We start from the raw sequence: 26,287 nt of genomic DNA, 5'->3' as shown, positions 1-26,287 counted from the left end.
GCAGGAACTGCCTTGCTCTTCCACGTCCTCTTCTCTGGGCTCTGTGCCTGACCCAAGGGCTGCTCTACGTTGACCGCCCAAATCTGAGAGGTGACGGGCACTGCCGTGTTTGCAGCACCCATGGGCTCATGCCCCTCCGCACCCACCTGCCTGTGATCTTTCTGCTGCACCAGCCTGCAGCAGCAGCTTGAAGTTACGTGAGTCTGAAGAGGGACTTATGGACCGGCATCATGGACTGGAGTTCAACTGTGCCGGGATACAATTACTTGAGATACAATTCTTTCTTACACAGAAATGAGTTTCACTGGGTTTGTTCTCTAGAACACCCAGCCTAACTCATTATGGTCCAGTCATGGGACCATAAATCATAAGATGCACAGCGGAGATTCTCTGACCTCTGCCTTATGGGATTGGATTTTTCTTCCTGGGACAGCTGGAGAAAGTCGGATATAGCCACGTGCTTTGCTTGGCTGTTATCTATCAAGGACATGGGAAGTGACATTTTTGATTCTTATAAGCTGGACTTGGTTATTTCTACTGTAATGGTGAAAATAAGTGCAGAGGATGTTAAATTTGAGTTCAGGGGGCAAATATTCTTCTAGGACTTTTCTATAGTGACAGAAGGCCCAAGCCTGGTTTGGTCTTGCCTGAGGCCTATGGTCTTATTGTATCTGAATCAGACAGTTAACTAAGAAAGTATTGGATTTGACTGCTTTAAGAATTATGTTTAAGATGTGACTGTACTGGGATTATGTTGTTTTCCCTACTTATTGACATAATATTTGGCAGAAATGAAGGTTGAATTTAATAATCACAGAGACTTTCTAAGCTCACTGGCTTCTTGTACAGTTGGATCTGTGAAATGGGAATTAGGAATGGCTTGCATGGAAGGTTTAGCAAAGCTAAGCCCCACTCAGTGCTTTGAGTGGCAACACGTTTGCATTTTGAAAGAATTACAAAGAGAGACAATTGCTGGGAGACAAGAAAAACAGGTGTCTTTGCCTTTTTGAATTGTGCTCCAGCAGCTTGTGCCTAAGCTGGGAACCAGGAAGAAAAGCTCCCTCTAGGATTGAAGGTCACAAAGCATCTGTGGGCAGCCAAAAATGCTTGCTAGGTGACCACCTGGATCCACTTGGTGAATTGAAGTGGAGGAAATGCAGCAACAGAGAGACATGTTGAGTTTGGACACTGATACTTTAGACTTGGTGTACAAGACTTAGAGGCCAGATGAAACAGATAAAACTGAAGTTTGAAGAGTTTTTGCAGAGTCTATATTGATGGCATGACAGTGCTATGGAGCTAGAGTTGTAGAGACTTTGTGAAGGGCCATTGTTCTGAAGCAGAGGGAGTTCTGTGGGGAGCTCCGTAGCTTACTGTGTACCCACTGACCTAGCTAGGAATGGCTAGTACTGAAGTGACCAGAACTCAACCAGATGAAGAGAAGTGATTTGACCTTGTGAGCTGGTTCACTTTGCCTGCTGACCTGATGGATGACCAATGTCGACTTGACTTCCCTTCTGTTTGAAAATTCATAAGGTTTCCACTGGAAGGAATATTCCTCACATCAAAGATCAAGCTTGTTTACTCTGAGCACTAGAGCACCAGAGAAATAGGCAGTTTAGAAGCAGAGTTCCCAAAATAGGGGAGATAAAGGCATGAAGTGGCTGGCTTACAAAGTGTCAGAGGTGGGGGAACATATGAATAGGATTATGGAATTAAGGTGTGGGTGTCAGAAAGCTGTAATCATTAGGCAGAGGATAGTTTTGCTTAATTCACCTATAGAATATAAGGCTGTGTTAGTCCAGGTAGACTAGAGAAGCAAATTCACAAACATGCATATGCATATGAGGTTTACATACAAGAGCAGTTAAATATTGAGAAAACATTATAGCCCAGTCCAGATCAAGTCCATAAGTCTGGCATTAGCCCATATGTGTGATACCAATATATAAATTGCTCTTCAGATGAAACCAATGCAGGGACAGGAAGATCATAAGCCAGTAGGTGGGAAGTCGTATGAATCCGGTGGCACTGCAAGCATCTCAGCGCTGGCAGGGGTCTTCACAGGGCTTCCCCAGCACCCAGGGCTGCATCAAGTAGGTCCATGTGACTTCTCCTCAGGGATGTCCCCCAGGGAGTCAGCCTTTTCAGTAGAGCATTTCCGAGGGAGTGAGGAGAGGGAGGAAAAATGTCTCCCGTCTCTAAGGAGGAAAATATCAGAATTCCCAGAATTCTCAGAAGGCCATGCCCACACAGAGGCCTCACTGGCTGCGACCTGATTGCCAGACTAGACTGTACGCCTTCACTCTTAGTCCTGGCAGGTCCAAAATTGGCACCAGATTATGTAACTACCACAAGGGCTTAAGTAGGGCTGGTGTATTTTCAGTAGTACCTCTGTTAGTTGTATCATATTAGGTACAAATAAAGTCAATGTTATCTCTGTTTTGAAATTATTTATGGCTAAAAACATCTGTAAAGGTGTCAAATTGACAAGTGATGGCCTGTGGTGATTGGATTATTTTATGCCAACTCTACACTCTGAACTAGGGGTGGAGTCTGACCTATCAAATGTCAGTTATGATACCTCGTTGGCGATGTGGCCTTTTGTATGAGTAAGGGGCTCTGAAAATGGCCTCCCTCTCATCACTTGGCCTTCCTCCTCTTTAGGAGTTCCCTGGGCTGCTGCGTCTACCTCCAAAGGTGGCCCCATATGGGCCGCTTTACCCTGAGGACTATTTTCACCCGGATGTTTTCAGCAACCTTGGATCCACACAACTCTGCTTCCAGCAGCCTGTGATTTTCACCATTCTGTGTCACCAGTATGAACCTATGTGAGTATGATGAGGGACTTATAAACTACAATCTCAGTTATGGACTGAAGTTGGACTTGGGTGGCATGCCTTCTTTTGACAACATAAGATTACTTGTTGATATAAGCTCTTTCTTATACATATATGTGTGGGAAACAGAACCGGGAAGAGAGTATTCACGAATAAATTTTCTATGATTATGTATTAAGGAGTCTGGGAGGCTGGGGCTCCCTTCGAGAGACACCTTCACATTCATGGGTTGGAGATACATTCCTGTCAGTTTCATAAGTAAAAGTTATTCCCCAGGACGCTCCCATAATAATGTCAATCTTAAGGAGCTTGCATGCACATGCTTGTTATTATAATATATGCTTGAAAGTCAACTGCTTGAAAGCGATCTGCCTGAAGGTTGTCTGCCATCAAAAGCAATCAGACCCTAATGTCGGCCCCATGCTAAGAATAGGGTCCGCTCCCTTTTGTAAGGATCATAAATTGTTCCCCTGGAGAAGAGTTCAAAGATACCTGTGGTCAAGCCAGCTCAGAGATAACTAAGGTTCGGCTGCCATCTTGACTCTAGCATCTACTCATCTTGTTATGTATGCGCCGTCCTGTCACATGTATGCCTTTAGGATCTCCCCTTTCTAGTGTATGTATACCCCTAGCTCGTCCTCCTCTTGTTACACGTATGTCTCTAAATATAACGACTTCCTATTATGTATGTGCTTACTGTGGCTTCTTTGTCCGAAATTATGTAAGGCTGGAGAAGGTACAGTACTGCCTCATCTGGGTCTGATCTCCAATGGAAAAGGTGAGCCCATGCATGCCTTGCCCTGTGTCTCTCTAATTTACCCCTCAATCACACAACTGCCCCTCAAGACGCATCCAGATGTGGGCCTGGATCTCACATACGAGTCACTGGATTTGCTTCTCTAGACAACTCAGCTTAACACAGTGGGAGAAAGAGGATGGACCATGTTGGGAGGCATGTCTGACTCTGGGCAGTAAGAAAACCAGAGGTCAAATATGACCACCCCCCCCATGCTCTTTATTATAACAGGCACCTGCTTAAACTGTTTCTTTGATAACTGTAAGTTCTTTCATGAAATTCTTAATATCTATTATTACCATTAGTTAGAATCTGACCCTTGGTCCTGCTTCCAAACACTAAGAATCCTTTGAATTGTTCTTATTTGTACACTTTCTGAGTCCTGGTGTAACCCTCGCTGTGTTGGACACATGCACCTTGGGATTCCCTCTGCGTTTACTGTGAATCCGGCTAAAGCACCTCCGCTACATAGCTTCCTTTCATGGCATTAGCTGCTGTTCTCAGCACAGCTAGTACGCCCTGGTTTACTTCCTTTGTTTTTGTTACAGGTCCATTATCCACCAACGCCGAAAACTGTCCACTAACGCTCCGAAAAAGCAAACTTTTCTTACAGAATAGGGACTTATGGATCCCTGATGCCTCTCAAAGGGGGAGAATAATTATTGTCTTATTTTTCCTATTCTTTAAAATGAAATACCTATTTTCAGTGGTTAAATAATTGCTTCCAAATGGGAGAGGGGAGAAAAGTTGTAAGGGGAAAACTCATTCCCACATTTGGGAGACTGACCTCAAGAGATCCAGGCAAGTTCTCTAACTTTCCTCAATTCTTTCTATGCAAATTCCACTCTTAGGCTTCTGAACAGAATCAACATGACTACAGACTCTGGCACTAGCTCTGAGAAGACTTTGAAGCTTTCACATTTATGTATGTGCTATGTACGTATTTGTCATTTGAAAATAAAATATCCCCAAAAGTAGCAAAGGATTGAATCACTTTCGAATTGACTGGTTTTTTTTAGGATTAAAGTATAATGTGGGTTCTGATCACAATAGATAGGCACAACTATATAGAAAACTGTACTTGGTATTCTATACTTGTAATGTAAACTTCTAAAATAAACATTTCACAAACACCGTGTCTCTCATCCCACAGCTCTGGTGAACAAGTAGATATTGAATGATAAATTACATGCAACAGCAATCATGTGCCAGCTATTGCCAGGATATACACTAAGAAACTGTGCGAAGATTACGGAAGTATTCCCTACATCAATAAGATTTCAGGACCAAACAACAGAACAAATGAAATGTTAACCAAGCTTTCTAATTTTCTATTCCCCACTTGCCAAATATTCAACAGAGTGCGTATTATTGCTCACAAGAATTATATCTCTACATTTAAACTAGAAAAACATGAACTCAATAAGTTTGTTTATGCCTATTTATGTTTGCCAATAATTTTCTTTACTTCTTTTTTAATGAAAATAAAATTACTTAAAAGGTGAGTGTAAATTTATTGTCATGCTTATTAAAGTTTCCTTTGTTGGTGCACATTACAAAGAAACTGACTCTACTGGCACCATTCATTTTTATTCTCTTACTTTTGCCCACATTAGAAATCACTGAGGACAATTAGCAAGGGTTTAATACATATATATATATTTTGTAATGTCCTAAGCAGTAAGCACCATGAAGTGAACTTCATGATTCGACATTATTTGTCACTCTGCCAATTTGTCTCTGTCAAAATCGAGGAAGAATAGCCAGTCTGCAGACCTTAATGAGTGTAAAACAGAAAACCTTATTATTGGATAAGGCTCTGTACCATGCCAATTCATGTAATAAAAGAACATAGGCACAAGTAAAATGATTGTCATTGTAGAAGCATTCCTTTACAATGCCACCTTCAGGAGACTCAAGGACACACTGACAATAGAAAAACATGGACTATCCTAATTACAATGAAAGACTATCTAATATGCACAGGCCTCTGATGTAACCTGCATCAGCATCAGATCTATGAACAAAGAGTTCATCACAGCCTTTATTTGTGCATCTTTTCATAGCCTCTTTCAGTTTCAAATGATAAAGACCCCTTGAAGACTAGCAATCACATGTTGTTTTAGTCTTTCTTTTTCATCCTTTGAGGAAACAATAAGATTTAATACAGCTGCTATCAACAGCAAACCATAAATTGATCCATCCAATAAAGTTGTCACTAACAGCCAACTCTGATAAAATAATGTCAAACAAAAAGACCACTTGCCCCTTGAAATGTACCCTTAGCCCTGAGCTAAGGAAGTTGCTTCTAATGATCTTGACAATTCTCTTTGATGAATGAAACATTATCTAAGGCTTATATTCCTATAGAGTACAGTAGTTTCTGTTGCCAGTAGAGAGAAGAATTGATTTGGTGAGATTGAGTCCTGATATAAAGTTGATAGAAATTATTTTGTAATCTAAACATAATTGATATAAATCTATAGAGTGTCAGAGTGGTCTACTAAGGTTGGAAATGTTAGCGAATTCTCTCTATAAAATCGATGCACGGTTCTAATGGAGCATTCATTTTCCAGGTCCAGGTTGCTTGCTCACATTTGTTTAGAAATTCAAACATTTCAAAGGCTCATAAGTCTTTTTATCTTCACAACAAACAAGCAAACAAACAGTGAGCTTAGTACATCAGTAACAGAGTCCAATTTTTCAAATGATAAGCGTGAGCCAGTGAGGTACAAATACTTAGAGAATGTCTCCCATTCATTGGCCCACCTTAAATCATATTTCATGAAATATCCAAAGTTGACTTCTTTGTTTATGAACCAAATAGTCACACATGTTGTGTTACAACTGTAAAAACTAATTATTTCTATGTTATAAATGGGCTCTGAAAACACACACACATCGTCAGATTTCTCTAATAGTTAAGCAGACAAAGCAACTATATACTAGCCTCGATCAATATGGAAGCTTTATTAAGAATACAAAATAATTTGAAGCTACTTTACCGATACTCTACAGAAGGTAGATAGACCAAAGAAACCTCTTTAATAAATTTAAATCAAATTTCAAGGCATGAGCCTTCATGCCTAAAAAGAATTAAAGTATTGTTTTGAAATTAAAAGTAAAAGAGGTCAGCTTCCTAATTTTTTTATTCCTGACATGGGCCTGACTTTTGGTTTTTCTATTTTAGTCTCAGCACTTGTGAAGCCTAAGCCGTGCATTTCTAGCGAAGCTTTTGTGCCTCCCACAACAGTATGAGTTACTGCTGACGCAGCTGTCTCTCCTATTCCTCTGCGTATTTCTTTCTCTCTTTTGCTGACGCCATTATGTAAAATATTGCTGGTACAGCCGTGAACCCACTTAGTACTCTCTCTTTTTTATATGGCTAACTTAAGACTTTCTCTAAAAGGAGATAATAGTATCTAAAAAGTCCATTTATTTAGGGCTCCTTCTTACAGATTGTGTGTGTTTAATACATTGGGAGCTCTCTATAAACCAAATAAGGCAAGCTACTGAAAAAAAGTGTCATCAAAAAGGAACGTATTTTAATTTTTATAATAGGAATGCAGAATTATCATCATAGGACTTGTTATTTCTCATGAATAAATGTCCTTAGTTTTATAAGGAAGTTTTCCATCTCACTGTAATGGTGTCCAGTTCTTAATGATAAAATGTAGATTTCAAAGACATATAGCTGATATCTTGATCACCACAGGTTTCTGCTCTTTCATTGCTTGACCTGTATTCTAAGAAGGGCAAAGTCTCACTTATGTTATTGAGACATAATTTTTTAAATACCCCTTACAAAAGAATGTTATCAGTGACCTATGTTGATAACAATGGGAAATGATGAAGAAATATTTTCTTTCAAAAATTTCTCAAAAACAAATTCAGTTATTTAACCTTAATCTTACTGTTCAATGATTATCAAGGATGTCATGTGTAATTCTGTTCATTATTTTTAATCTAAGAGGTACTCATCTTTTTCATAATTATGAATGGACAAGTTTTATTTCTTAATGAAGCAAAACCAACAAAAAAAAGAAAAACCTTTATCAGTATGATTAACATATCATTTGTAATAAGGACATCTTTTAATATTGAAACATAATGAAATTTTAAATCAGTAATAATCCACAGCACAATAAAAATTAAATGAAAAGTATAAGCAAAGTTGGTTAAAAGTCATCAAAAAACCAAAAGGTACTTCTGTTAATGTTTCAATATCCTTAAACATTTAAGTTATAATATTTCATTTTTGTTAAAGAATACATAAAATAATATTTCTTGTGATTATTGATATTTTTGCATATATATGAAGAATTTTTAATTACCACCAGTATCATGATAAAATAATTCTTATAAGATTTTAACAAAATTCTTTATGTGTACACCCAGCTATACAAATCTAAGTAAACATACATTTATTCAAAGTAAACACCTTGCTTTTAGAAGACATGGGCAAAACTAAAGGAACATAATTAAAAGATATCAAAAGGGAATTACCATTGCAGCATTTCCTCTGAGGAATGTGTAAGGTCACATTATTTAATCAGCATGAGTTAGTTGAATTAATGGTAAAGAAGTTGCAACATGACTTTCATATTCCAGATTTCCCCTTGGTTTACATTATCTGAACATCACACTTGGAATAATGACTTGAAATTAGATAATCACCTATTCATCTTAGTTTATAATATCTAAAAAGGTATAAAAAACTATATCACTTATGATGTATCACAGATAAAATTCTATCTTTTTAAGTTGGTTAAATTTCTGTACTTAGAAATTTTTACACATTACTACTTACAATAAATTAAAATGTTAAATGGCAAACCTCCATATATCCAGGGTGCAATTTAAAATCCTTTTACTTGATATAAGCACACTTAATGTTAATATTAATAATATTAATGGAAGCTTATATAAGATGGGAAAACTTACAAAATAAGGAATATACAAACCACATTATCTCCCCATTTTTCTTACAAATGTGCTTGAACATCACTACATAAAAAACAACCAACTCGACTTCAGGTTCAAATGTGTAAGTACCTTGCTGGAGTCTGAGCAAAATTTACACTGTTCTTCATAAGTAAAGTGAACGCATACTTACATGATTTAAGCTTACTGTTATGTTACATAAATCTCTGAGCACAATGCACCAAATACTTCAGCTATGTTTTGTTTGTTTCATCACATGCAAGAAATAGTAAGGTCTCACATAGCCACATACTGAAATACAGTATACATTGAAAATATCACTTATCAATTACTTCTACCTTCTCTGTTGTGAAGGATGTTTTATCTGTATTATCAAATACCACAATGTTAAATATTTCCACTTGGATAAGATGTACTATTTCAACATCAATGTATAATAAACAAATTGCTATTTCATTGCTAATACAAGGTAACTTTTTATATCACTATCATTTCTATAACTGGTTCCTTTATTACTAGATATGTACATTTTTCATGCATCGCTTGTATTTTCAAGCATGTTGGACCGTACCAATAGCCTGAAGCAACACCAGCTCAGCCTGGCACTGGGCTTCCATCTGACTCTGGAAGAGTGCACTTACCATGTTCCAGCCGGGGTACAGATAGTCTGTGCCAACAAATTCAAAGTAGTGAGCAAAGCCTTCCTTCAGCCACACGTCTTCCCACCAAACAGGCGTCACAAGGTCACCAAACCACTGTCGTGACAAAATGAATTGATACAGATATACTTACAATATGGTCCAGAATTATTTCATCTAAAATTAAATATATCAAACTGTAATCATCATAACTGGAGTCATTCCCCCATTGATTTTATGATCTTAAAATATGTGTGGCAAGACTGTATTGATTTATTCAACTGCTTGGTTATACTTGTCAAATACACATATATTTCAAAGAAGGATGAGAAAAATTATCAAGAAACACAAAAAGAATAGTTAATCTGAAGAAAAAAGTACAAATGAGAAAAAAAAAAGTCAATGACAGTTGTCCTCGAATAGCTGAAGGTCTCTTATGTGGATGAGAAGAAGGATTGTTTCTGGTGGTCCCACAAAGGGTGAACCAGAACCAATGGATGAAAGTTCTGGTTAGTAGATGTCTGCTGAAAGACGCCTGAAGATAGAAACTACTGTCTCCAGAGATAGTGAACAACTCATCACAGAAGGTACCAAAGCATCACCTTCCAGTGGCAAGAAATATTCACAGGAGACACCAGCTGTGTGCCGGAATGAAGGAATATTAAGGTGCTCCACACCCAATTCTACATGATATTATTATAATGAGCAACTGAGGCATAACATTCCTCCATGTCCCTTCAAGAAAAATACTGCAATTTCTCTGGCCTCTGATCAAATTATGATGCATTATTCTGAGTCCCTTTAATAGTTCAACAAAAGGGTAAATAAATATATTTCATTTTTCAAAAGTATACATATATATGTATGTGCTTTTTATTGCTGGAAAATATATATATATGTATATATTCCATGAATTATCCTAAAGATTTTGCAATCCAGCAGTGAAAATTCAGACAGCTGACATTTTATTGGGGATGGTGTGAAATGAGAAAGGCAAAAATAAAGAAGCACATGAACCCTATCGTTTCAGATTGTGATAAAGCACGATAAAATATGATCAGGGGAGAAGGTCCCTTTAGATTGGAAAATAAAACCAAAAAAAAGATCCCTCTAACTAGGTGACATGTGAGCTCAGACTTTAATGACAGAAGGAACCAGCCATGAGAAAGCCATGGGGAAGAAGATTCCAGGCAGATGTAATGGTTGGTGCCATCACTGTGGTAGAAAAGAACTGTTTAGGAAACAAAAAAGCCAACGGGGCAACAATGCCGTAGGCCAGGCGAGCCAGGAGCATTCCACAGGAGCAAGGAAGAGGCGGGTTATAAACAGTCATTAAGAGTCACAATAAAGACTGCGATGACTGAACATTCCACTATACAAAAGTAAGTATCATTTACCCAAGAAGATCTCTAAGAAAATAAAGTAAGAGAGTACCCTAAAGTTCTTGATCACAAAATATAAAGTTTTTAAAAATAATGTTTACTTTTAAAAATGCACGTTTTACCTTTAAAATACGTCTATTGTAAGAATCACAGGAACATGAGTATTTAGCGGGAATGAAGAATGGCAGAATGGCATAAAATATAAGTGGCAGTAATAGTTGAACATTTTTGGAGGTGTCTCCTATTTTCTGGTTTGTTCTTTCACAGTAAATAGCACAGCACCACTAAATGATCACAAGGAAGTTATGTAGACTATCGAATAAAGGGAATCCAGTTTAATGAGCCACTGAAGCATTAGCAGTGCGGCCTTACCGCTACAGAACTATGCTTCTAACCAGGAGCTCCAGGGGCAAAGTGAGTTACACGCTGGGTGGTTAACTCCAAGGTCAGCAGTTGGCACACTCCAGGTGAGAAAGATGGGGCTCTCGACCCCTGTAAAGATGTAGAGACTTGGAAGCAGGGGCAGTTCTGCTCAGCGAGTTAGAGTAGACTTGACGGTAGGGAGTTTGTGCTTTGTTAATGCTTCTAATTTGTCATTCATAGGAACATTCAAGGAAAAAGTGCTTTTTCCTGCAAAGAATTTTATGCTTAGGTGAAAACTAGATTCTCCCCCATGAAAGAGAAGCCCTGGATATCTGAGCAATGGCACCTCAGATAAAGAGGCGCACATCCCCAACGTGACCAGGATGCCGGTACCAGCATCTCTCCATCACAACTTCACTGCAAAAGGCAAATATCTAAGGAAAGGATCCCGAGCTCCAGAATCGTTTGCCAGTTCATTTATTGGTACTTAGCATTTCACTTCTCACTGAAACCTTTTTGCACCCCACTCTTTAAGTTTTGATAGATTATATTTTTGGTGGATTATGATAAATTAGAATCATACTGCAGCATGATAAAATGCCTAATGTTTTCAGCTAAAGCCTGTACACAGTTGTGGTAATCAGGGCAATTATTACTTCTTACTAGAATGAGCGTATGTTTTTCGGTGTGTTTTTTTTTTCCTTCAATAAATTCAGGATTCCATAAGCCCTGCAAAAGCTCGACGATTCTTTCCACTCATTGTAAGCAAGTGTATAAAATCAAAGTGAAATTAATTTTATCTTACCTTCACTACAAAGTTGACTATTTTGCATATGAATTTCTAAACATGCCAAGGCAAAAAATATCAATCATTTGAGAACAAAGAGTCTACGGCTGAGTTAGTGAAAGACTTCCTAAGTGTCTGTGTAATGGGGAAAAGGGAATAGCAAATTGATTTCAGCAAAAGCACATTTTGACACGTACACAAAATTCAGCTGCATCTTGCAGCAATGCAATAAATCATTGCTATCACTGCATTTACCATATACACACCCCAATAATCACAGAGGATAAAGCAGAGCTGACAAGGAACAGTGGCCCGAGAAGGACTCTACACAGGATGCCGAGTGGCAGAGCCGCCTCATGACTCAAGTCAACGGAATAAGAGTTGCTTTTTCAATATACTGTGTGTTTGTTTTGTTTGTGCTGCCATCCAGGGGAAAATGACTTATCTTCTAGGAAGAATTAAGCAGTCCTCAGTGGATAATTAAAACTTAATTAGAAGGATGATACTTTAGCTCCTAATCTATGTATCTGAAATCATTCTACATTCTCAATCGTTTGCACATTATACTTACACCTGATCTTTTTTTTTCTCATACCTGGTGACATATCTCATGAACAATGACCATGGTGACATCCAGCAAATAAGAAATAGATGACATACTGGGATCCAGTAGTATTCTTTGTTCCACAAAAATACTTAGTCCCCAGTTCTCCATAGCAGCATACGGATGCTTAGGCACAGCTAAAAGATCTAGAAACAGAATAAAACAGTTCCAAAGACTTTAATAAAAATACCAGTTTCTAAACCTGTATCCTAAAATAAATTCAGAAATCCTAATTAGAAGGGAGTATTGCTCTATTTTGGTCACTCTTTTTTTATTTCCTAAATTAACCTACCTGTCATGTCTGTATGACAGCAGAAATAGAGGCTATCCCTGTAAATGATGGTCAGATCCATTCATCACAGTTGCTTTTTAAACCCAATGATATGGGTGGCTGGAAGTATTGGCACTATTACTGATCTCGTAAGTTGCAGGAACGTAGAGAAACCCAAGGCAATAGACATCCACAAAGTCAAATGCACTGGGTCTTCTAAAGAAAATACCGTATATGCTCGTGTATAAGCACAAAAAAATGTGCTGAAAAACTGAGGTTCGGCTTATGCATGGGTCAGTGGTACCCCAGCGAGGTGTAACATCTCATGGGCGATTGTCGTTCCTCCACTGTTCATTTGAAGCCCCGCTGACACTGCAGGGCTTTGAATGTTTGTTTACTCACATCTAACCAATCAGAGGCGTCCTATGACGTGGATGGCTCCAATTCGCAGAAGCACCCGTAGTGATTCACTTATGTAGACAGTTGAACTGGTAAGGATGTGTCTGTGGCTGCGCTCTGTCTCTCCCCTCGGGTCTCTGTGTTAATTCACATCCTGCATTTCCCACCCTAGGCTTACACTCGAGTCAATCAGTTTTTCTGGTTTCCCAGGTAATAATTAGGTACTTCGGCTTATATTCGGGTCGGCTTATATTCTAGTATATACGGTATTTTCAATTCAGTACTGGGCATACTATGCTCTGACTTTCACTTCCATATTTCTCAAGGATAAACAAGTATTATCTATCAGTCTTAAAATGAGACTTGTCATTTTCTGATTGCTTACATTGATATCTCTTTCCAGGTTCTGTTTGAAGGAAACATGGCACTTAAGGATAGCCTGTAGAGGGTCATATGGCAGTGGACAGAGCGGCAAAGGACACCTGAGGCAGCCCAACACTTTAGCTGTTGTCCTGCCCTAAAATGAACCGGTACATGGTAGCAGTAAATCACGTAACTTCTTAAGACTGCAGACCCCTTACCTATTGCAATTGGCTTATTTGCCTTAATCATCCCTCTAACTCTCTCCAGCTTCAAAAGTCTTTGATTAGATGATTCTAAGATCTGCGTTTAATTTTAAATCACAGAAGTGTGATCAACTTTTGGGTGAAGATGGCACAATAACCTATGCTTTGATGTGCTTCCTCTGCTCCAGACATCTAGAGGTATAAATAAAAGATTAAAAGAGAAAACCAAAAACACCTCCGGACTCAAAAATAAATCTCTCCATGGATCAGAAATGGTACAGACACACAAAATGGTGATTGCTGCGAAGCCACAGGCCTGTGGGGTTCTGGCGACAGAAGCAGGCAGTAGTAGCTGGGCATTGGCTATGACAGGCTGTACCTGAGCCAAGGGAACCTAAGCCAAGCTGATGGTTGGATGGCATGAGTTGAGGTAGGGTATACATTCATGAAAATGGGCTGAAAGAAGCTGTGCCTACGGCTTTCTGGGAATGCTGAAGAGTGACAGGATAGGGGTTTGAACTCAGGCAGCTTGCCTCCAGCACCTCTACTTTTAATCACAATCCTATCGTTTTCTCGGTCTCTGGCTCCGAAGTTTCATCTCTTGATACATTTCTTGTAACTCTCTAAAATGCCACGGAAAACTTTACAAGAATGCCCACTCTAGTACTCACTGGGAGCAGGAATATGAGAAACTAAATGCCTCTGCCCAGGATAATGGACAAAGAAACTATGAAATCACCATGTACAAGAGCATTATACAACAATTGAAATGAATTATCCTACCACTATATTCTAGCCAGTACTCTCCCTAGCAACAGTGATAATTTAAAAAACACTTAAAATTATTGTTTTTTGTTTTTAATTGCAGTCAACTCAGATTCAATTCAGAGTGATTCCATGTACAAGAGAACAAAACACCTCCTGGCTCTATGCCACCTTCAGAATCGTTGGTATGTCCCAGTTCATTGCTGGGGCCACAATGCATTCTGCTAATGGTACTCATGTTCCATTTTTTTATCACACGGTACTCTTTTATGACCCATAGCTTTTTGACTGACTAAATCTTGGATTCAGACAGTCAGGTCTTCTTCTTATCCTGTCTTAGTCTGTAAGCTCCATTATAACCTGACTACCAAGAATGATGATTTAAGATTTTAATTTAAGAACTGGTTTAAATAAGAACAAAACAGACAATAGAAAAACAGTGTAATGACTCTGTCTGCCACCAATATGTGGCAAAAGGCGTTGTATATCTACAGTCATTTGTTTTCAGGGACTACTGACCTATCTTTTTGGATCCAGCCTGTTACACAGTGGAGGCACCTATGCATACTATAGTTCTCCAAGAGCACAGAGAAGGTGGGTTTTCAATACTAAGTGAGCAAATCTCACGTTCCAAAATAGAGTTTAGATCGGTTCAAAAGACATCAATTGAAGATTCTAAATACAGAGGCTAAATAGTCGAGGGATCCGGGATAAAGAAGAAGATACACACAGGAGATTAAGCTAAAAAAAAAAGACTCATAGCACAGGCAGGTATCGTGAGGGGCAGGGAGGAACAGTTAAAAATGGTGGCAAAGAAATCGGATCATTGTGATCAAAACATGTTGCTGGTGACTCATTGGTATCCACATATATAAAAGCACACAAGTCAGGCCAGGGTAATGAAGTTACATATCAACCAGAGGAGAGAATTTTAGCAAGTGCAACTGGATTCCAGATGAAGTGGTTGATGAACAGAATAAAATACAGAGGGTGTGTTAATCCAGGTAAACTAGAGAAGCAAATCCAGAGACACTCATATGTGTACAAAAGAGAACTTATATCAAAGAGCAATTGTATATTAAGGAAACATCCCAGTCCAGGCCAGATCAAGTCCATAAGTCCGATATTAGACCATGTGGCCGATACCAATCTCAGCACTGGTATGAGTCTCCACGTGGCTCCTTCAGCTCCAGGACTCTGGCTTCATCAGTGTAGCTCCATGTGGCTTGTCAGCAGGAAGACTAAGCAGAGAGTGTCTCTTGTCTCTAGGGAGGAATACAGGAGTTCCCAGAATCTTCACGAGAAGGCCATGCCCACACAGAGGCCTCATTGGCTAGGGCCTGATAGGCTAGACTACATGCCTTTTCAAGATTATGTAACTGCCACAGACCACCACTGGTCAATTTGGCACTTGTACACAACTCTTTAACCATATATAATTTTCAAGCAAACAATAATAAAATCATGTCTGTACCTAACAGGATAAAACTAAAGGCATACAATTTAAAAATGTGACACCCCTTTTCAACATAACATTCTACAATTGAACCAAACAAAAATATTCTATACTTATGTGAACACCATGATCCTATGAACATATTCCCCCACCTATGAAAGTTTATAAGCCAAACACTTCATGTCTTTACCCTCACCATTTTGGGTATCCAATTTTTATATTGCCCACTTGTATCAACCTAGTGCTCTGAAGAGATAATCATATCCTTTGATGTGAAGAATCTTCATTCCAATGGGAACCTTGTGAAGTCCATATCCAGAAGCAAGTAAGATCAGGACAGGCCGTCCATGAAGTTAACAGCAATATGCACCAACTTAAAGGTTCGATTTCATGTGGGTCAACTCAATGCGGTTGTGGTCGCAGCTTGATAACCTCGTTTGGAGCCATAACAGAGATAAATAGCTCACTGGAGGTCAGATACACACCGGCTCTCTGCTTCCTCTCTCTCTTGACAAGACACGTGGAGCTATGCTGAGGCAGCCAGAGCCTTGGAGCTGTAGGAGCCAAATGGAGACCCACGCCAGTGCTAAGATACTTCCACTGCCACTGGATCCACAAGACTTTCCACCCACTGGCCTGTGATCTTCCTGCACTCGGCATCATTGCATGTGTTGTGTGAGTCTAAAGAGAAATTTATGGGCTAGTATTGGACATATGGGCAAATATCAGACTTATGGACTTGATCTGGACTGGGATGTTTTCTTAATATACAATTACTCTTTATATAAATCTCTTTCTTATATACATATGAGTGTCTATAAATTTGTTTCTTTTGTCAACCCAGACTAATAGAGAGAGGCTTTACAAAAGGCATGGAAAACAATGTCTACAGATGGTGTGTGTGTGGAGGGTGGGGGCAGGCAATCATTTAACAAAGCATTGAAAACACTGCTTGTCGTAGGGAAAAAGCTACTGTACACAAACTTTCCTGGGGTGAGGACCAGGTAATATGGCAGGAACCAGATCAAATACAGGGATACACATGGTATACAACTAAAAAGGAGGTGGATCAAGGAAAAAAATAACAATAATAATAAAAAGAAATGGGTAGCTGGGGCACAGGGTACTAACCTACCCAAGGGGAGGGTATTGCTTATATCGCCACAGGGAAAGAAGGACCACACTTCAACCCAAGCTGCAAGATGTGAATGCAACATGCCAGCATGGAGTAGGGAACCAGTGGAGAGGACTGGGGGGCCGGTCCCAATCCCAACTACTAAGTGGACACCTGCCCCTCCCCCAGAAGAATTTATTTCAAAAGACAGCATTGAATATGCAGCTCCTTGAGACGGACATATCTGGTCAGAGCACACAGAAGCAGATGAAAGGGGAGGAAGAGAGAGTGGAGCACATCCTGAGCCACCAGGCCTTGAGGACGATGACCCCAATTAGAGCAGAATGTTCACAGAGAGGACCACATGGCCAGTCCCACTATGAGACATGACGCCCCTCACTGACCCATGGCCCTACAGGGCACAACACCGGAGACACAGTGTGTGAATTGCACCCGAACTGATCCCTCCATACCGAGGCAAAACACTAAGGAGGTGTAACAGAACATCAAGGTAATGGAGTGGCGAGATCCCCAGTGAATGGTGGACTTTGGGGCCAGGGCGCGGTGCCCCAACAGACTGGACTGGAAAACACTCGTAAAGGCCAACAAATGATCCTTGAACTAACTACAAGCTTTTTTTTGTTGTGTTTTGTTTGTCATTGTTTTGTTGTATATTGTTGCTTGGTTTTGCTCTGTCTTGTTTTTGTGCATGTTATTATCTCTGAAGGTCTGTCTAAGATAGGCTGGATGAACAATCTGGAGGAGAAAACAATGGGACCGACAGTTCCAGGGGACATGGGAGAGGGGAAGGGGCAGGGAAGGAAGTGATGTTAACAAACCCAAGGGCAAGGGAACAACAAGTAATCCAAATTGGTGGTGAGGAGGGTGTGGGAGGCCTGGTAAGGCATGATCAAGGGTAATGTAACAAAGAGGAATTGCTGAAACCCTGATGGGGTCTGAGCATGATAGTGGGACAGGAGGAAAGTCAAGGGAAATAGAGGAAAGAGCTGGGGGTCAAAGGACATTTATAGAGGTCTAGTTAAATACATGTGCATATGCAAATATATTTATGTATGAGGATGGGGAAATAGATCTATATGCATATATTCACAGGTTTAGTATTATGGTAGAAGAAGGACATTGGACCTCCACTCAAGTACTCCCTCAATGCAAGAATACTTTCTTCTATTAAATTGGCATTCTATGATGCTCACCTTCCCGACACAACCGCTGAAGACAAAGAGGGTAAACAAGCAAATATGGTGAAGAAAGCTGATGGTGGCCAGCTATCAAAAGATAAAGCGTCTGGAGTCTTAAAGGCTTGAAGGTAAACAAGCAGTCATCTAGCTCAGAAGCAACAAAGCCCACATGGAAGCACAGCAGCCTGTACGATCATGAGGTGTCAAAGGGATCAGGTATAAGGCATCATCAGAACAAAAAATCTTACCATAGTGAATGAGGGGGGGGTGGAGTGCAGAGTGGAGACCCAAAACACATTTGTAGGCCACTGGACATTCCCTTGCAGAGGGGTCTCAGAGAGGAAACAAGTCAGTCAGGGTGCGATGTAGCAAGATTAAACATACAACTTTCCTCAAGTTCCTAAATGTTTCCTCCCCCGCACTATCATGATCCGAATTCTCCCTTGCAAGTCTGGCTTGACCAGAGGATGTACACTGGTACAAATAGGAACTGGAAACACAGGGAATCCAGGGTGGATGGTCCCTTCAGGACCAGTGGTGTGAGTGGTGATACTGGGAGTGTAGAGGGAGGGTGAGTTGGAAAGAGGGAACCAATTACTAGGATCTACATGTTACCTCCTCCCTGGGGGATGGACAACAGAAAAGTGTGTGAAGGGAGACATCGGACAGGGCAAGATATGACAAAAATAATAATTTATAAATTATCAAGGTTTCATGAGGGAGGGCGGAGTGGGGATGGACGGGAAAAATGAGGACCTGATGTCAGGGACTTAAGTGGAGAGCAAATGTTTTGAGAATGATGAGGGCAATGAATGTACAAATGTGTTTTACACAATTGATGTATGTATGGATTGTGATAAGATATGTATGAGCCCCTAATAAAAATATTTTTAAAAAGTTTAATCTCCCCCCCCAAATAAAGCACTGCTTGTTCTAACAACTATAGAAAGGCATTTTAACCATCCTCTTCTCTATACCTTAAAAACTCAAGGAATCACCTGTGATAGTTTTAAAATTTAAAAATTCACCAGAGGCTATTCAAAGACATTAATAATAGAAAATCTTAATGCCCCAGGGGATGGTCCATAAGACTCTCTACCACAAAATCACATGAAGATTCTGCATGGCACCCAAAAGCTGATTTGTAAAAACAACAAACATAGATCCAGGAATGAGTTTTGGGTTTATATTAAATATTGGATCCAACTTAAGTACAATTAATTCTTACTTCATGACCCTGCCCAATGGAAGAAAACCCAGAAGTTATGGTAGCTATAGAAGAGTATGGTGAAGAAATTATATGGTGCCTGGGTGTCATATGAAAATGCTTCTTAAAGGCTTGTTTCCACAGAGGCATCCATCTAAGTGAGATGTCACTAAGAGAACATGGAAGAAGCACACCACCATCAGTGGCTGATGGATTTAAAAATCATATAATCCAAAGTCAAAGGAAGGAATAGTATCAGAGCCTAAATTGTGAGAATCAGGTTTGCAGAAGGCTGTGGATGTCAGAAGGAGTCCAAGATACATTTGTGGGATCTACATAGAAAATAAGCCTCAGGTGATTTCCTTTTATCCACATTAGAGGGACAGGTCAAAGATAAAAGAGAGGGTTTTCTGTTTGTTCATATTTTGGTTTAAGATGTGTTTTGTCATTGGAGGTGTCCCTCTTGAATATTTGTCATTATGGTCATTGTTTTTCAGTACACGGAACTTACAGGGACAGAAAGTATAATAAGGGTTTATGGGGGTAGAGTGGTAATGGGGGTGGGAGGATACAAGGAGTTCAAGAAAAAAAAGGATGCTTTGAAACTGTGGTAGCATTTGTACAATATTGCTTGATGTAACTGAACTATGGAATGATATGATATCTGTATTAATGACCAATATAATTGCCTATATAAAAGAATATAAGTATATAAAAACTTTTAAAACAATGCTCATAAGAACTTTATTTATATTGCTTTGTACTGGAAACAACCCAAGTACTCACTAACAGATGAATAAATAATAACAGGGTGATATTTCCATCCAACTAAATACTACATAACAATAAATGGAATTAACAGGATGATACTTCCATACAACTAAATACTATACAACAATAAATGGAATTAACAATCAATATGTACAAAAGTATATGTAAATCTAGACAGTTGTACTTAAAATAAAAGAATGTATGCTGCATGATTTCATTTATATACAAGTGTAGATAATGAAAACTAATATATAGCGATGAATAGAATTAAAAATAATAGGGTGGGAGGAAATTACAATGAAGCAATAGAAATTTTTTGAAGATAATCGATTCATTTTCTTAGTTATGATATGCACATGACTTTATACAATGTTAAAACATCAAATTCTACATTTTAAATATTTCAGTAACAAATATTCCTTTGCTCCATTCTCAAGAAGAAAATATTAATTCACAATATCTGAAATTAATTTAATTTAAAAATTGAATTTTAATGAGGCTGCATCAATTAAAATATGCAAGCACAATTTTTCAATGCCTTGAAAACAGAAAAATATTCAAATATTTTGGAAGCTAATTTACTTGGGAATTCTAAGAAAATCCTGGATTGTCTGCATAGTAATCTAATACCAAAAACTTAATTATCAGAAGCTGATAGGGAACGTTTATTTTAGACTAATGTGATGGTTATTTTTGTATGTCAGTTTAACTAGTCTATAGCGCCTGAGTCAACCAATAATCTTATTTTGTACAAAAGTATTTTGTAGCTGTGGTTAATACAATAATCCATTGACTTTATATCATTTTAGATTCCCAACCTTATCTGGCCTGTCACCTTGTTTCAGAAAATAAAATACTCAGCACTCCCTTGACTATTAAAAACTTTTGTACTGTAGCCCATAATCCACGATAAAGTGTAGGTATCTGTTTTTGCAGCTTCCTTGGATCATTCCAGTGTCCCCCATGGAGTGATGTTGCCTGATTTTGGAAACACTGCTTTAAAAAAAGGAGATTAGCCTTGAAAATGTAGAGAGCCTTGTTCAGTAAAGTAAAACACCTTGAGTAAAGCTGAGGATCCCAAAAGAAAAAATTCAGTCCCCAAACTGCAGCACCAATTTCTGCTTCAGATTATAGCCTGCTTACTTATCCTACAAACTTGAGGTTTTCCAGTGCCTACGCATGTGCAAGGCAAATCATTTAAATACATACCATAAACCAGGATACATTTTTAAAAACACTGTTTTAGCATCAGATAACGAGAAGATAAAAATATGAAACTGTTGTTTCTCCACATATTTTCCATCTAGGTCTATACATTTTTGACGATGATGTTTCTCTTTCTAAACCTTCCCATAGGCTTGGGTGCTCTTTGTTTGTTTTCAATTTCGATACCATTTTAATATTTTTCAAATTTACATTCCATAAAATTGTATTAAAATTAAATTTGTAATTTACCAACTGCAAAGCTATTTATTTGTTTTACAAAGCCAGTTTATTCGGGGAAAATAGAAATATATTATTCCATAGGTCAATGCCATCAAACAGGATTGCACACGTTGACTTACACAATTTGTATAAAATTGTAGTTTTAGCATCCTCAGGGGACTCAAACCATGTTCCTTTTAAATGTTCTTGGAGTTTTAGGACATTCTACAGAGGGAACGGGAGTCTAAAGGAGCATAGACCGTAGAGTGGATGGATATGTTCAACAGGGTGCTCTGGAGACGCAAAATCATTGGCACTTGTAGGTGTACATATATAAAGTCAAAAGTCATTCTACTGAGTCAATTCCAACTCACAGAAACACCACAGAACAAGGTGTTTCAAACAAACACACGGTGTTTCATAGAACTGCCTTTTGGAGTTTTTGAAACTATAACTCCTTATGGGGGAAAGAAAGCCTCATCTTTCTCCCTCTGGCTGGTGGTTTTAAACTGCTGACCTTGGCATTAGCAGTTCAGTGTGTATTGATACAGATTTATAACAAGAAATGGCTCACATAATCGTAAAAGTGAGCAAGTCAATTCTGGCTCAAGTATGTGTATCAGATGCAAGCAGAAGACTTCTCTTGACTCTTTAACTAGATAGGTTGATTAACAGGAAGCTAGGAAATGAAGTAGGAAGAGCAAAGATTGATGCATGCCATGCTGATGAATCTGAGATAGGCTGAATGGATTCAAAGTCGTCAGTCTGCTGATGACTCCTGGAATGGACAGACAATAAAATAGGAGGCTGACATACCAGTTGCAGGATCCAAATTCAGCAATAGACGTGAGCTAGTTCCCACACACTGTCAATTTATAAGACAGGCCAAACTCTGAATGAAAACTCCCTTAATTGTATCAAGATTATGATCAAATTAAGGAGTCTTTTCTCCACAAACTGGTTTGATGCTTCACAGAAGATCCTCTCACAGAGTTGATTACACTATGTTAGATAGTATCATAAGAGAGTCCTGGCAAACTTAACACAAACCTATCACAGTTCACCCCTTTGTCAGCTTAGTATCTCCTTAAATAATACATCAGCATTTTTCAACCTGTGGGTTGCAACCGCTTTTGGGGGGTCTAATGACCTGTTCACAGGGGCCCCCCAATTCATAACAGTAGCAAAATTATAGTTATGAAGTAGCAACGAAAATAATTTTGTGGTTGGAGGGTCACCACAACATGAGGAACTGTATCAAATGGTCGCAGCATTAGGAAAGCTGAGAACCACTGCTATATAGTCTACAAACAAAGACAGTAATAAAGTCATACTTGCAGCTAATATTATATAACTAATATGCACAGAACCAAAAAATGCACTCACCCCATTTAAATTTTATATTTTATAACTAAACAAAATAAAACTATTTAATACACATATACAAAGAAAACATTTCCAACAAATCGCTATTTCTGTAACTGATCACATGGCTGTCGGTGGTATTAAGAACTACCATCTTCCACTACTCATTCTTTATTTCCTTTACTCTTGGCTAGTAAATTCCCTTTACTCTCAGCTGATCATGTTGTTCGTTCGCCTGATGGGGTGACCCAATCCTAATATCAGAATCAGGTTACTACAGTCTACTCTTGACTTAAATCACAGGACAGAGTAATATTAAGGAGACAGTCTAAGGGATATCCTGGTTCTACACATACTCTGCTATACCTCCATTATGCAATGCCAACCCAATTCTCCCTTGGCAATCAGGATCAATCATCCCACTCAGAACATTAACACTCTCCTTTGGCTGTTGATCCATGAGGTATCCAAAATGGCCAGGAGGCATTCATAACTCACGGTTCAATGGAATCAATGCTTTATCTCCAGTGGAGTATTCCTCCCTAAGATTTCCAGACCATAAGAGCATATGGCTACAGGAAAAGGAAGCACAAGTATTATGAATAGGTCACTGGAAATAATAGTGAGTAATGTCACTCACATTTAAACTTTTGGTTCCTGGACTCCATGGACCCTGGCTATTGGAGAAAAAGAACCACATACTGGGTGCTGATTTAGGACATATACAGCCTCCTGGAGTACATTCCCCAGCCCAGCAACAACTCACCACTTAGCTGGCACCGTAATTGTGTCTTTAGAAATCTAGTCCATCCTCCCATCAACTCAACAGCTTCAGGACAGTGGAACATGGGGAGACCAGTGGAATCTATCGTCATGGGCCCATTGCCACAGTTCTTTGCTGTGAAATCGTCTGTGTAAGCTTCTCATGGATAAGACATTCTGTAAGTTTATGAGTGGTAGTATTGACAGAAGGATTGTGTGCAGGGAAAGCAAAGCTAAATCCAGAGTAAGTATCTATTTCAGTTGGAATAAAATACTGTCATTTCTATGAAGGAAGATCTGTAATCAACCTGTCACCAGGTTTCAAGTTGATCTCTCCAAGGAATGGTCCCATATCTTGGGCTCAGTGTTGTTCTCTGCTGTCAGCACATCAGACACTCGGCAGTGGCAGTAGCCAAATCAGCCTTGATGAGTGGGAGTCTGTGTTGCTGAGCACACACTTAACCTTCATCCTTGCCACCATGGATATTTTGTCACTTTGGGCAATGACAGGAATTGTTGAGGAAAGAGAATGACTGATTTCTACAGAACATGACATCCTATCCACTTGATTCTTAACATCCTCCTCTGCATGGGAAGGTAACCCTCTTTTGAGCATTCAAATGAGACATTCAGATAGGCCTTTTCACATACTTCTTCCCCACAACATCTTTGTCATCAATTTTCCAATCATACTCCTTTCAAGTCCCTGACTCTCCAGCTAAACCATTAGCAATAGTCATGAATCAATATAAAGTTGTGCATTTGCCCATGTTTCCTTCTAAGCAAGCTCCAAGATGCACTGCTCAAAATTCTGCCCACTAGGAGGAACTCCCTTCACCAGTTCCTTCCGCAAGGTCCCAGAGAGGGGCTACACAGTGTTGCTGCTGTGCACTTTTGAAGGATGCATGCACGCCATGCAGAACCATCAGTAAATCAAGCCTGCATTTCCTGTTTCTCAGTCAGCTGATCATAAGGCACTCCACATGAAATCATAAGTTAAGATTGGGGAAAAAGATAGTATGCTGGTAGGAGTGGAGACCATAGGACTTTAGCCTACTTCTTCATGCCGTTTGTTTGTACCGTCAGATCCTGCTCTAGCCTGGTCTTGTATATACCACTTCCATTTAATGACAGAGTGCTGCCGTGCATGTCCAACTTCGTTATTCTGGACCAGGCAGCGCTCAGGGCATGCTGAAAAACTCTCAGGCTACATGGTGATTGTTGGTGTATGTTGAGGTGTTCACTCTCCACTCTCCACTGAGGCCCAGTAGCCCAGTAGGTTAAAGGCTGTTTTTCTGCAGAGCATAGCAGAGCTTACCTTGAATATTCCAGGGTAGGGGTTTTCTCTGTTACTCACCAATAAGGGTCTGCGTCTGTCAAAGACCCCAACTGCATCTGTATCTACCACTGATACCTCAAGCATTAAACGTTTGAATTATAGTGTTGGAAAAGAATATTGAAAGTACCAAGGACTTCTAAAAGCACAAACCAATCTGTCATGGAAGAGGTACAGCTAGACTGCTACTTAGAAATATGACTTCATCTCACATTCTTTGGGCGTGTTATCAGGTGAGATCTGTCCTTAGAAAAGAATAGTATGCTTAGTCTCATCCATGGGCGCAGTTGTCAGGATGGGGCAGGACTGGGCTGGGTTTTATGATGTTGTACATAGGTCACTGTGAGTCCTAACCAACTGATAGCACCTAACAACAACAGGTTATAAAATGCTAAGGGTTTTTGTTTTGTTTTGTTTTGTTTTACAATTCTTCTTCTTAGCCAAGCTCCCAGCCCTTCCTCTCACTGGTTCTCATTATCTCAACATGTGATCCATTGACCTCTGCGGTGCTCTGGGAACCAGTGTACCCAGTGGCCTGCCTCACAGGCTCAGTGCTGCTCCTCTGCACTACATAGTGGTCTCAATGCTGCTCCTGTTCTCTGTCTCATGGTCTGGGTGGCAGGACCTCTGTTGCCTCCATCGCCTCAGAGGTAGGGATCTTGCGCAAGTTCCCTACGTGGCTTGTCTTTCTAAATTGGGTCTTGATTATCTCTCTTTCTGCTCATTTACATATCCAAAGGAATTTTAAAGCCAATCAATCCCTTCTATTAGTGTTTTAGACACCCTTTTTGCATGGCTCCAACCAATCATTGGGTAAGAGTTACAAGGACGTGGATAGAAGAACCATATCAAGTAACTTCACTTCACCACAAAGTTAATTAACATACTTTGTTTGAAATAAATGCACATTTGTATGAACAAGAAGCCCAGTTGCCAAACCTTTCTGACTTACCCTTACATTGCAAAGGAGTTACATTGTTGGAATTATAGTCAATGCCACAACAGAGGTGAATGGAAAACTAGTTTTCTCTGTAAATTTGTATCCAAATTACAAGAAAAATAAATAAATTGAAAGAGATGTATGTTAGAAATAGAAAAGAATGCAAAGAGTGCGTGATATCTTTAGGAACGATTGCTCATTCAACATGGTTGTAGCATGAAGCTGCAGCCCTGTTTCTTACATGCTGAGTTTGAGCTGCATCTGCAACATCACCTTAGAGCTGTCTAGTCTAGTAAGCAAGAAGCTTGGTGGTGCTGCGGGCTAAGAGCTGAGGTGCTATCTACCAGGCTAGCCATT

The 26,287-nt window shown here is 39.3% G+C and overlaps 1 protein-coding gene across 1 annotated transcript in view; it reads right to left on the bottom strand.

Moving 5' to 3' along the window:
* The window catches only part of LOC142452538 (thyrotropin-releasing hormone-degrading ectoenzyme-like), a 187,329-nt gene extending 174,676 nt beyond the window's left edge, over nucleotides 1–12,653 (bottom strand). Inside the window, exons 1-3 of the mRNA XM_075553813.1 lie at nucleotides 12,647–12,653; nucleotides 12,346–12,500; nucleotides 9,222–9,335 (exon numbers count right to left, since the gene is read on the bottom strand). Of these exons, the coding sequence (XP_075409928.1) occupies nucleotides 9,222–9,335; nucleotides 12,346–12,500; nucleotides 12,647–12,653 (276 nt within the window). The remainder of the gene's footprint in view (nucleotides 1–9,221; nucleotides 9,336–12,345; nucleotides 12,501–12,646) is intronic.
* Between the last annotated feature and the right edge of the window lie 13,634 nt (nucleotides 12,654–26,287).

This window comes from Tenrec ecaudatus, chromosome 7, assembly GCF_050624435.1.
Source record: "Tenrec ecaudatus isolate mTenEca1 chromosome 7, mTenEca1.hap1, whole genome shotgun sequence".
Lineage (NCBI taxonomy): Eukaryota > Metazoa > Chordata > Mammalia > Afrosoricida > Tenrecidae > Tenrec > Tenrec ecaudatus.
This window is presented reverse-complemented; position numbering and strand designations above follow the sequence as displayed.